This window comes from Zea mays, chromosome 4, assembly GCF_902167145.1.
Source record: "Zea mays cultivar B73 chromosome 4, Zm-B73-REFERENCE-NAM-5.0, whole genome shotgun sequence".
Lineage (NCBI taxonomy): Eukaryota > Viridiplantae > Streptophyta > Magnoliopsida > Poales > Poaceae > Zea > Zea mays.
The window spans coordinates 104,829,742-104,841,858 of NC_050099.1; the positions used below are offsets into that span (position 1 = coordinate 104,829,742).

General features: G+C 39.7%; 1 protein-coding gene across 1 annotated transcript; it reads right to left on the reverse strand.

The window, feature by feature from the left end:
- Positions 1–2,827: 2,827 nt before the first annotated feature.
- Positions 2,828–10,590, reverse strand: LOC542160 (26S proteasome regulatory complex ATPase RPT3). The gene is made up of 6 exons (NM_001174210.2): positions 9,943–10,590; positions 7,383–7,613; positions 6,138–6,296; positions 5,709–5,861; positions 3,942–4,025; positions 2,828–3,171 (listed from the first exon to the last, which is right to left on the reverse strand). The coding sequence occupies exons 1-6, from the start codon at positions 10,441–10,443 to the stop codon at positions 3,037–3,039; spliced, it is 1,263 nt and encodes a 420-aa protein (NP_001167681.1). The 5' UTR covers positions 10,444–10,590; the 3' UTR covers positions 2,828–3,036.
- Positions 10,591–12,117: the final 1,527 nt, after the last annotated feature.

The window sequence follows — 12,117 nt, forward strand, 5'->3', positions numbered from 1 at the left end:
ACCAGACCATCCCGCAGGCGGCGTGCCTGTCCATTCCATTGGCAGGCGGCGTGTCCACGCTGCCACATGCACTACACTCATGATGACTCGCACGTTACCGAGGAAGCAGCCGTGAGATATCAATACTATATGGACTACGGACATTATGGCGCTCGGAGATCGCCCAGGCATTACAGGCATTAGTTATTTCCTTCCGTTTTGCTCCTGGGCCCACATGTCGGGGCTCAGCATCCTTGTACGTGCCCCCTTGAGCTATAAAAGGGAGGGCACACGACGTTACAAGGCAGACCCAACTGAGCGAGACTCTCTTACACGTTCTCATACACTCAAGCTTAGACTCAGTACAACACACAGTGGAGTAGGGTATTACGCTCCGGTGGCCCGAACCACTCTAAACTCTTGTGTGTTCTTGTGTTCATCCCGAGTCCATCTAGCAGGCAAAACGCTTAGGCCCCTCCTCATCTTAGGATTTAGGGCGGCTGCGTTCCGCCACCCGGCCGGAGAATTTCCTCTCCGACAATAGTTATGTCATAACATTTTAAAACCATAGTATTCTAAAACCATGATTTTTACTTTGTTTCTAAACACACTCTTAGGGGGTGTTTAGTTAGGGACTAATTTTTAGTTCCTCCATTTGTCTCTTTAAGTCTCTAAATTGCTAAACAGATGGACTAAAATAGAAATAATATCACTTTTAGTCCCTATGTGATGAGGACATTCACACCACTAATACATCCATGCCAATACAAGTACCAATTTCTGGTCCCATTACTCGCGTTCGTGTTCGTCAACTCAACCATCATGTGAGTACACTCTTGAGTTCATGTCTATCATATTTAGACAATGAAGACTCGTGCACTCTTGTTTTGCTTAGAAACCAGGGAGAAGACAAAAAGGGAAAAGGATTTGAGCAGGCTAGATTCGGACTGCAGAAGAACACCAACCTGTGACGGTCACCACGATCACATGCAGGCTCCGTTTTGGAAGACCAAGTATCACATGGAAATCTTATCAAGTTCATGACAGCCATAGGAGGTGGTGTATAGGTTGCTAAGGCACAACATCCTTGGAAGGTTGTAGTCTGGTTGGAAGGCTGTAGTCGGGCCGTGAACGTCATCTCCTCCACCAATCGAGTTGTTACACAGACTTTCATCAAAAGAACGGGAATTCACCTAACGGGTGCACATCACTGTGTTTGGTAATTTAGGGAGTGAAATAGGGAGACTCAAAATTAGTCTCTAGAAACCAAACACTATCTTAGTAATGAAAATGAATGGACAAACTAAGGGGTGTTTGGTTCCCACCTCCTAAATTTTAATTGACTAAAGTTTAGTCACTCTTTAGTACTACCAAACAGTATGACTAAATGAGGCCTTACTAATAGAAATTCTAGGTACTAAAGTTTAGTTCCTAAAGTTTAAGAGGGTGACTTAGGGCTTGTTCGATCAGACCTCTCTAGAAAGGGATTGGAGAGGATTAAATCCATTTCTATTCAATTTTGACAAAGGGCTAGTTTGGAAGGTAGAAAATCAAAGGGAATTGAAGGGGCTATAATCCCCTTTCTTATTTAGTTTTGAATAAGAAGGGGGATTCTAGCTCATCCAATCCTCTTCGATTTTGTGGCTCACAAAGTAGCCATAAAAAGGGATTTAATCCCCTACAATCCCCTTCGATCCAGATCTAACCGAACAAGCCCTAAGGGGTGTTTGATTTCTAGAGACTAAATTTTAGTTTCTCCATTTTATTCTATTTATTCCCTAAATTGTTGAATACAGAAACTAAAATAAAAATTTTGTTTCTGTATTTAGCAATTTAGGGACTAAAATATAATAAAATATAGAGACTAAAAATTAGTACCTACAAATCAAACACCTCTTAAAAAAACAACACCCCTAAGAACAAACTATCTACACAAACGTGATTTTCTATCCTTGAAAATAAATTTTACAGCATAAGCAATGTCCGCTAATTTGATTAGCAGAATCACCTGCTACTCACCAATGAGACATCTCTGGTTAGTTTAATAGGTGAGGAGAATTGGCTTAACGAGCGTTTGGTTTCTAGAGACTAATTTTTAAGGGAATTTTACAGTTCTAATCTTAGTTTTGGCATCTACTCATATTTACCACTAGTTTTAGTTCGTACTCAATTTTGTCCCGGTCAAATCAATCTGTCCTCAATTTTACCACTCGTCTTGCTTCACCCCCTTCACCCACCGTTACCAACAGGTGAGACCCACTACACAATCTCTAGCCCACTTCAGCGTCCCATGGGTCCCACCTGTCAATAACAGTGCACGAAGCAACAGATTCTCAATAACAGTGCGCAAAGCAACAGATTGCTGACAGTGACAACAATGAGCATAAATTGGTTTGACGGGAACAAAACTGAAGAACAACTAAAACTAATGGTAGATATAAGCGGTGTGCCAAAACTAAGGCCATAACTGTAAAAATCCTAATTTTTAATCCCTACATTTTAGTCATTTTGTCACTAGATTACCAAACTCAAAGACTAAAAGAAAAATTATCTCTATTTTGGTCCCTGAGATAAAAAATTAGTCCCTAGAAAAATTGGATTCCCAGTTTCTTAAAAACCAAGAAGCTAATTTCTCTTAACTCAAAGATAAAAACCAGTTTCTTAAAAACCAAGTTACTTCCAAACAGAATCTTAGTCAGGTGACTAAAGAAATCAAATAGGGCGTAAATACAATACATAAACTAAAATAGAGTTTTAGTTTCCATATTTAGTAATTTAGAAACTAAAATATAATAAAATAGATGAACTAAAAATTAGTCTCTATAAACCAAACACCCCTTAAATCTGATGAAGCAGATCACCATGAACGACAGGCAAACAATCCAAAAAATCATTACAGAACACACATCATCATTGAGGAACTTGAATATTTGTAATGGCAACTATCCATAAACTCAGCTGATGGTAAAAGATAATCAATTGATAAACAAGAAACGAGTTCAACACTCTGGGTTGACTCATTTGCAGAAAGAAACGAGTTCAACACTCTGGGTTGACTCATTTGTAGAAATCAAAGTCTGTCTCGGGCTTCTTCACGTTGGTTCGGTAGCCCTTTTCAAAGTCCTTGGGGAGGATGACATATCGGTTTTTGCGGACAGCATGCATGCCAGCCTCTTGGCAGATAGCAGCAATCTGTAAAAGCAGAATGCGAGCGGCATTCCGGGTGTCAGATCAATAATCAAACTAATTGCAAGGCCAGGGAGAAAAAGGTCATCTCATTTTACATTGTCAAATCAATAATCAATAACTAATGCAATTAGCATAAAAGAATTATCTAATTTAAAATCACCAAATGCCCTAAGAATATATATCTACTACTGTACAGGTAAGGAGAAAAACAACTTATTAATATGTGTTTACATGATTATGGTGTATAATACTAAAGAACAAGAAAAGATCTGAAATCATAAACATTACCATTGCAATGTCGTTTGGCCACCTCCATTAAACAAATCAGGTGCATTGTTGTGTATCAAGGCTTACAGGATATAGATGTTATCATTACTACCTCACCTTCGCATTTTCAAAATGCAAGGTGTACCTTGAAGCGATAGTCTTTAACACCACACTTGAACTCTATTATCTGATATATTATAATTCTATTAACAAAGAAATTGATATCATATGAAAGTTCTCTCGACATGGATTGAACAATAGTAAATTTGTATGGTATAATCTAAAATATCTTTGTAATCCTGTGTTGCTCACACACATTTAATAAAAATACGAAAAGGAGTAGGATATAAGTGTACTAGCTAAGCAGTAGAAACCACAAAAGCACTCATTTACAGGTCAAGAAATATGGGCGGAAGTGGCATCAGACGCAACATTGTATTCCAGTAGATGAATTTCAAGTGTATTTGTATTATTAATTTAAAACGTTAGAATGAAAAGAGACTCACATCAGCAGCACTGATCTTATCCGGTCTGGAAACATAATCTTCCAAATCAACCTCATCGCTCAGGTTCATTTTGGCAGTGCAAACCTGAAGAATTAGACAAGCTAATTATCAAGTGTAAGAAGAGATGACGCAAAATCTAGCAACCCAGAAAACCAAACCAAACAGATTGAGTTGACAAACGAAATTGTAAAAGAGTTGTAACAAAGTGGAATTGTTTGTAAAAATCCTCGATAGAGAAAACATAACACAGAAAACAAACAAGTAAACTATTACTTATTATAGCATGAAGATAATTCAAAGAGGGTGCATATGTATACATCACAAAACTGTTGTTGGTATGACAATCCAACTACATGCACAACACATAACACTGAAACCAATAAAGCCTATTCACAGTGCTAGGTTCTAGTGCACTATTTCCAAGGGTGAGGTGTGGGTGCTAAAATGAAATAAGACCAACAATGCAGTCTCATAGGCCTATGCATTTAAATGTTGCATGTTTTTTTTTGAAATGAAATGCTCCTAGTGGAGTTTCAAGTGATACCCAACATATGTGGATGAAACAAACTGTTGCCAGTGGAGTTTCACTCCATTTCTATTGCATTAGAAATGGTGCGTGCAGAGTTTCATCCATATCCTCTCACGTAATTGTCATGCCACATCATCATTTTTGCTGAGGCCCTCACCTCATTAAATGGGAATGAAACTCCCAGTGAGGGCTTGTTCGGTTATTTTCAATCCATATGGATTGGAGGGGATTGATACGGATTGGGAGAGTTTTTGACTTATTAGGGATTGAAACCCCCTCAATCCCCCAATCCATATGGATTGGGGTAGAACTGAACATGGCCTGAAACTGGCCTAACAGTGCTCATAAATCATCCACATGGCATCACCAATGAAGCAACTCTAGCAACCATATCAAGGACAGATGTAATAGGATGCATAGTTACTTCCATAAATAATACTCCGTCCATTCCAATTCATAATTCGTTTGACTTTTTATCTCAAGTTTGACCGCCTCGTCTTATTCAAAAAAATCATGATTATTGTTAATTTTTATTGTGATATCATTTATTATATAATATACTTTAAGTATGGCTTTTAATTTTTCAGTTTTTTCACAAAATTTTTGAATAAGACGAGCCAGTCAAACTTGGCATAAAAAAGTCAAATAAATTATAATGGGACAGAGAGAGTACCTTATTATAGAATAAATAGCTAACACTAGGCAACTCAATGCACTTGCAGTGCTCAAAGTTGGTTGTGTATCCAAAAGAAATCTTTATTCCTAACTAAACTTTATTATTATCCCTTTGAAGAGTGATATGGCCACATGTGAACAACAACAACAAAGTCTTTTAGTCCCAAGCAAGTTAGGGTAGACTAGAGTTGAAACCCAACAGAAATCACAAGTCAAGATGCAGTCATTTTCTTAATAAGACAGGTGATAGAGCAGTATAGGTAACAGAAGAAGGACCCACACATGGTTGACTTGGAGAAGACTTACGACAAAATACATAGAATGTTATGTGGTGGGCTTTGGACAAACATGAAGTCAATGAAAACCACATGTAAACAAGCAAGAACCAAATAATTCCATAGATAATACTCTACAAATGCGACATATCTCTAACTCAGCTCTTGCAACATTCTCACAAAACGATGATTTAGAAAGTACAAAGATTTTTAAAGCAATTTTTACTCAAATCACTCGAAATGATGATTTAAAGAAAAATACAGAAAGACTCTTGGCGATGCTCTTACTTGAAAAACAAGCCTCTTCTGACGCCGGTCTGGCAGAGGGAACTCAATTTTCCTGTCAAGTCTACCAGGACGCAACAAAGCAGGATCTAGAGTGTCTGCCCGATTAGTTGCCATTATAACCTTCACATTGACTGTTTGATCAAACCCATCCATCTGCAACATAAATAACCACATTACTAATAAGAAATAAAAAAAACTAGTAGGAATTATAATCTAGGAAACTATAGGAATTCCCAAAGTTAGCTTTTAGAGATAAGCCCATTTCACAGAAGTTCTCAAACTGAAATAATATAATAAAAATTGATTATTTTAACTTGTAAATGACCAGTTTTTTAATGCTTCAGGTCAGTTGCTAAATACTTTCTAACATAGTAATAAATCTTTTAAGCCCTAAAAGTCCATCCTGATCTTATAATAGCTAAGCTTTACCTGATTGAGTAGCTCCATAAGAATACGCTGAACTTCTCGGTCAGCACCAGTCTGAGCATCAAAACGAGCAGTGGCTATAGCATCAACCTCATCAATGAAAATGATTGCTGGGGCATTCTCCTTGGCCAAACGGAACACGTCACGCACCATTCTAGGGCCCTACAAAGAAGTAGAAAGATCATAACACGTCAAGAATAGGACTGATATATTGAACAGCTGAAAAGAAGAAAAAAATGCAAAATTTTATGTCCACGACAGGTATCTATGAATAACCACTAATCATACAAAAAAATAAGACATGTATAATGCTTGCACTAGTCAAACATGATACAGGAAAAATAATAAAATATTACTCCTGCCGTTCCAAATTATAAGCCATTCTAGCTTTTCTAGATACATAGCTTTTGCTAGGCATTTAGATATACAATATGTCTAGAACTCTAGATGCATAGTAAAAGTTGTGTATCTATAAAAGACAGAAGACCTTATAATTTGAAATCGGGAGAGTAACAGTTATCTTGGTTACATTATATGAGGTACCAAAAATAGATTGAGTTAAGAAAATTGCTTTATGGATTATCACGGATATTATTCCAATGCTAGCATGAAACAAGAATGCAACAATTTTGACACACATGAAGAGCCCAATCCATAACTCTATGGACTATCACAGATACTGTTCCAATGCTTGCATGATACCAGAACACAACAATTTTGACACACCTTAGAATACATTCAAGCATGTACTAGACAACCTAGAGAATCTATAAAGACCTTTCTACTTGATGTTTTCACTTCAGTATAGAGGATGGATAGATACTCATAAGTTTCTCCACAACCTTTATAAAAAAAAACAATGACAGATGTATCTATGCTGCCAGAACAACTAAGGGAACGTATCAGGTTGCAATTCAACCACTTGGTGAAAACCGTGCAAGCAGTCATGGTAATTTTCTAAAACAATCCTCCCACCATGCATCAGCTTTCAAAACGATCCTTCCACCTCCCCTGGTATGTTTTCAAATACACCCTCCCACCTCCATCAACGCGTTGGTTTGCACGGTTTGTACTAAGTGGTTAGTTTGAACCTGATATGTTCCAAACAACTAAGCAACTATATTTTATTATCCAAAAAGCATGTGTGGGCATAAACTAACCCATTAATCTTATAACATGCATCAGTTCACTACATTTTATATCCAACTCAAAAGGAGTCATATTGGGACTCAATAGCTCCCAACTTACCTCACCCAAGTACTTTTGAACAAACTCTGAACCGACGACCCTGATAAAAGCAGCAGTGGTATGATGTGCAACTGCTTTGGCAAGCATGGTCTTGCCAGTACCCGGAGGACCATACAGAAGCACCCCTCTTGGAGGATCAATACCAATCTGCTTGTACAACTCATGATGAGTCAAGGGTAATTCAACCGCCTCCCGTATTTCTTGCTTTTGGATGTCACATCCTCCAATATCCTGCACACCATAAAAAACCAATAAATTGTAATGCACTGAAACTAAAGGCATAGGTGCACTTCATGAAATTAGAGCCAAATCCATACAAGCCACTAGAGAAGTTCCAAATTGTGTCTAGATGACCACTGAAAAAGTCCATGTCATGTATGCCATCATTTCAAAAAAAAATCACACCCTTCTATGCCACTGTTGTCTTGTCTGTTAGCTGAAGATGCTGTTACGAAACGTGGATGTCAGTTTTTTTTTTCTTCAAGCCCAGTTTAACCCTGGATATGGCTGGAGGCCAAGAGTCTGTTCGATCTTCAGCCATTCTCTCATCTTCCCCATTCCCCCTCAGCTCCCATCAATGGCCTACCTGGTCCATCTGCATTCTGCACAGCGTGCCAGCGTCTGCTCTAGAGATTTTGAGACTGAGAGACGCTTGAGAAGATTGAGGGAGGCATCAGGACCAAGGAGCAGCTCCGAGCTCATCCTTTCAATTCGCGCACTTGACAAGCTGCATAAGAGGACGGCAAGGCCGCTATGCCGCAATGTTACGTCACGACATAACAGCATCGAGTTCTTCAACATTGGAGACTCCTATGTCAGCAGCATCTACAACTTGCTTCCCCTGTTCATGTGGTCGTTCATGTTAACAATAAACCACTAGTCTTATCTGTTCTTGCTTCTCCTGTTCTCTGATTCTTAACGCTGCCAATGTTGCAGTGGAGCCCAAACATCAATGGCCACATTCATTTTAGAGTAAAATGGGTTTTTCATCCTTTGGTTAGGAACCGTTGGACTAGAGCATGACAACAGTGGCTTGCAAGGAATTGGCCCAAGAATTAGGAGAAACGTTTCACTTAGATGCCAAAACAAAAGTGTAAAGAAACATATTTTTCCTATTAAAAGAAACTCTTAAAACAATTGAAGCACAGATCCAACGTTAATGCTGCACATAGCCTTAAACCTCACTAAACCTACAAAAAAAGATGAAACCAATATGGTCCCCATTGCAGCAGAACTGTGATATTTTTACATAAAAAATGATCCAGTTTCTGCACAAATTTCCACCATTTTCCATAACTCATCTATTGAGACCATAATAGAAGCTTCTAGTATCCACAAATTGGCACAGAACCAACTGAAACCATCCCCGTTTTGTTGTTTGAGGGCATGCCCGAAACTTGTTTTCTGTGGTGCTACATGTTGACTAATTTGATGTTATTTAAAACTTTAGCGATACTTCCGCCCATTCTTTTTTACTTCCCACAATGTCCTTGCACTTCTCGTAGCCTCGTCTGGGACAAGACTCGTGACCCTTTCTTATACAAGTCAGAACCATGTGTGTTCGTGTGTCCAATGACAGTACGGTGTCCAATTCCAACACATACTCCCTCCATCCCTTTTTAATGGGATTTTTAAATATGTGCCCCTACCCCCTAGTTCAGCACCAATGCTTAACTTTGCCCCTGTTTTGTAGTAAAAACATCTCATCCATTATATTATTAGAAAGGGGTAAATCTGAGCAGTTGTGCTGAATGGGCACAGATTTAAAAAAAAAAACCCTTTTTAATTGTCGCTATGATATTTTGCTGGTCAGATTGTACTTTGTAGTACCTCCAAATAAATTTAATATAAAAATAAATTCAACAATCTATCTAATGATACTAATTATGTACCATAAATATTAATATTTCCTACACATTTGGTCAAAGTTGAGTACGTTCGACTTCTTGGGAGTTGAGAATGTTAGTTAAAAAGGGACAGAGGGAGTATTGATGGCACAACCGTTATATAAGGGGGTGTTTGGTTCCTTTAGTCACCCTCCTAAACTTTAGGAACTGAACATGTCCCTAAAATTTCTATTTGGGAGGCCTACTTTAGTCATACTATTTAGCAGTTTAGGGACTAAAAATGACTAAACTTTAGCCACTAAAGTTTAAGAGGTGGAAACCAAACACCCCCTAAATATATGAGAGACAAGTCATTCAGGTGTGCACAATAACGTGTGTGTTTCGCTTGCTATTAATAATAGTAGGAAAAGATGCAGCCTTTTGCACGTTTTCAAAAATAGATTTTTCCTATTTGTATGCCATAACTAGGAAGACGCTCAATTTAATCAATAACATTGACAGATATGTGGAACCTGAACAACGAAGAAGCAGACTCCACTTCAAATAGAAACATACAGATCTAGGGCCCAGCCTAACGGATATATGAACTCATAAACACATTATGATTCGGTATAACAATATAACGACCAAGTGATTTATCATCAGATCCGTAATAAGAAGTCAAATTAACCAAGGGCTTCATGTGGATACAGCAAATTCAAGGATAAACTTACGTTGTAAGTGACGTTGGGCTTCTCCGACGATCCCAACAAGGAGATGCTGGAGTCGGCCTCCGGCGGCAGCACGTCGACTAGAGCGTTGGAGTGACGATGCAACGCGACGGACGCTGACGGCTTGAGCAACTCGCGGTTGATGGTGCTGAGGATCCGCACGTAGTAGTTGCTGCCAGTGGTAGAGCCCACGATGCCGTTGTTGCCGTCGACCATCTCCATAAACTGGCCAATGACGAGCGGTACAGACTGGATCCGCTTAACCTCCTCCTGCGCACGAAGGAGTTCGCGCTTCAGGTTCTTCTGCTCGTCTTTAACGTACTCCTCCTGGATTTCGACGAACTCCATGTGGCGTTGGAGCGATTTGAGGCGGCCATAGAGGTCCTCCTCCTCCTCGGCGGACGCGGAGATGGAGGAAGAGGCCGTGGAGGAGGCCGGGTAGGACGGAGGGGGCGCCATCGGAGTGGCTACTGAAGGGGCTGGGCCGGTGGTGGCGGCCGACATCGAGAAGGGCGAGGGTTAGGGTATCGGCTTGGTGGGTTCGATTGGGATCGATCGGGGGAGGAGTTCGATTTGAAGGCAAGACGGGTATTGTTTAGCTTTGCTTGCACGAAGGGGAAAAGCATGAAGAGTAAAATACATTTCCCATATGTCATCGAAGTCTATAAGAGCAGCTATATTAGAGTATTTCTAAGAGACTAGTCAAATAGGTCTCAAGCTAAATTTTGATTACTCAATAGCAAAATAATTATCCAATAAATTAGTTATCTGACTCACAAACTATTCAACTCTTTAAATTGGTTCCCTCACTAGTCAAACTTGTCTAGCCACTCTGACTAGCTAAACTAGATACATAGTCTGTTGGAGTGAGATGCTACATAGAGAGTGTAATTTTTATGAAAAGATAAATAGAGAGTCAAATAGAAAGCAAAAAAATGGAGAGTCCCTTGGAAATGCTCTTAGTTTTCTAAATTCAATTGGAAGTAAAAATAGCTTGGTCTCCAATATTTCCTATATTTAGGGAGTAATTCAATTTTAGATCTAGTTTTGGCAGACCTGATCTCGTCGGACCTGACTGTTGACGGGGTCCAGAACATAGGACGTCGATGGTGAAGGACAAGGTCGGTCGCTGCGACATGTGGGAGAGCGGTGGTCTGGCGGTGCCTATGGGCGATGCTGGTCTGACGACAGAAAAGAAGCTTGTGTCATGTGTGTCGGATTTAGTTGTCTCGCTGCGCGGGAAAGGGAAAAAAGAGTGTGTATGACCTAACTACCTTGCTGCATGGGAGAGAGAGAGTGAGCACGCATGTGTGGCGCCAACTGCGTTAAGAGAGTTTCTATCTGTCGTGGTTTCGTAAACCGGTGGACAATAAGATTTGTGTTTGTCGGGGACCATAATTAGGGGTACCCTCAAGACGCCTAATTCTCAGCTGGTAACCCCCATCAGCATAAAGCTGCAGATAGGGATGAAAACGAACGGGAATGGGCGGGAAACTACCTCTCCCGTTTCCGTTACCATATTTTTTTACCGAAAACGGGAGCGGGAGCGGGAAAGGCGGTAGCGAAAACGGTTACGGAATATATGGGTATACGAAAACGAACAAATACGAACGAATATTCAACAAAAACGGACGGTAGCCGGACAGCATCCGGATGAACAGCACACAGCACACATGCCAAACATGGACAGCAACATATTTATCGCACACAGGCACACATGCCATTATGCCAAACATGGACAGCAACATATTTATCGCACACAGTTTTGTTCAGATTTAAATACACACAGTAGTGACAGTACACAGCACACAGCTACTGCTGCTCCATAGATGTTGCCAAACATGTTTATCGCACACAGCACACAGTGACATAGTTGCCAAACATGGACACAGCACACATCAACATATTTATCTAAATTCCAAACATGTTGCCAAGCATTAAGCACCAATGCACCATGACTAGTCGGCGTAGTCGCAGCTCACATTCAAAGCTCATCATAATCATTCATGACGTCAGGATCACTTTCAGCATCTTGTTCCTACAAGTTTGCAATTCTCGGTTAATTAATTCTAACCAATAAGGCTAAATTCATAGATCAGTAACTAGGAGTTCTAACAATAATATGAAAAATGGTTGCATACCTCATCATCCATGCAAGGCTGACTGATAGGAATTGCT

Coding starts and splice junctions, on each gene's coding strand:
- LOC542160 (NM_001174210.2), bottom strand. CDS start 10,443: ATGTCGGCCGCCACCACCGGCCCAGCCCCTTCAGTAGCCACTCCGATG. Junction 4,026..5,708: donor AGAAGAGGCTTGTTTTTCAA/GTAAGAGCATCG, acceptor CTAATTCTTCAG/GTTTGCACTGCCAAAATGAA. Junction 3,172..3,941: donor ATAAGATCAGTGCTGCTGAT/GTGAGTCTCTTT, acceptor CTGCTTTTACAG/ATTGCTGCTATCTGCCAAGA.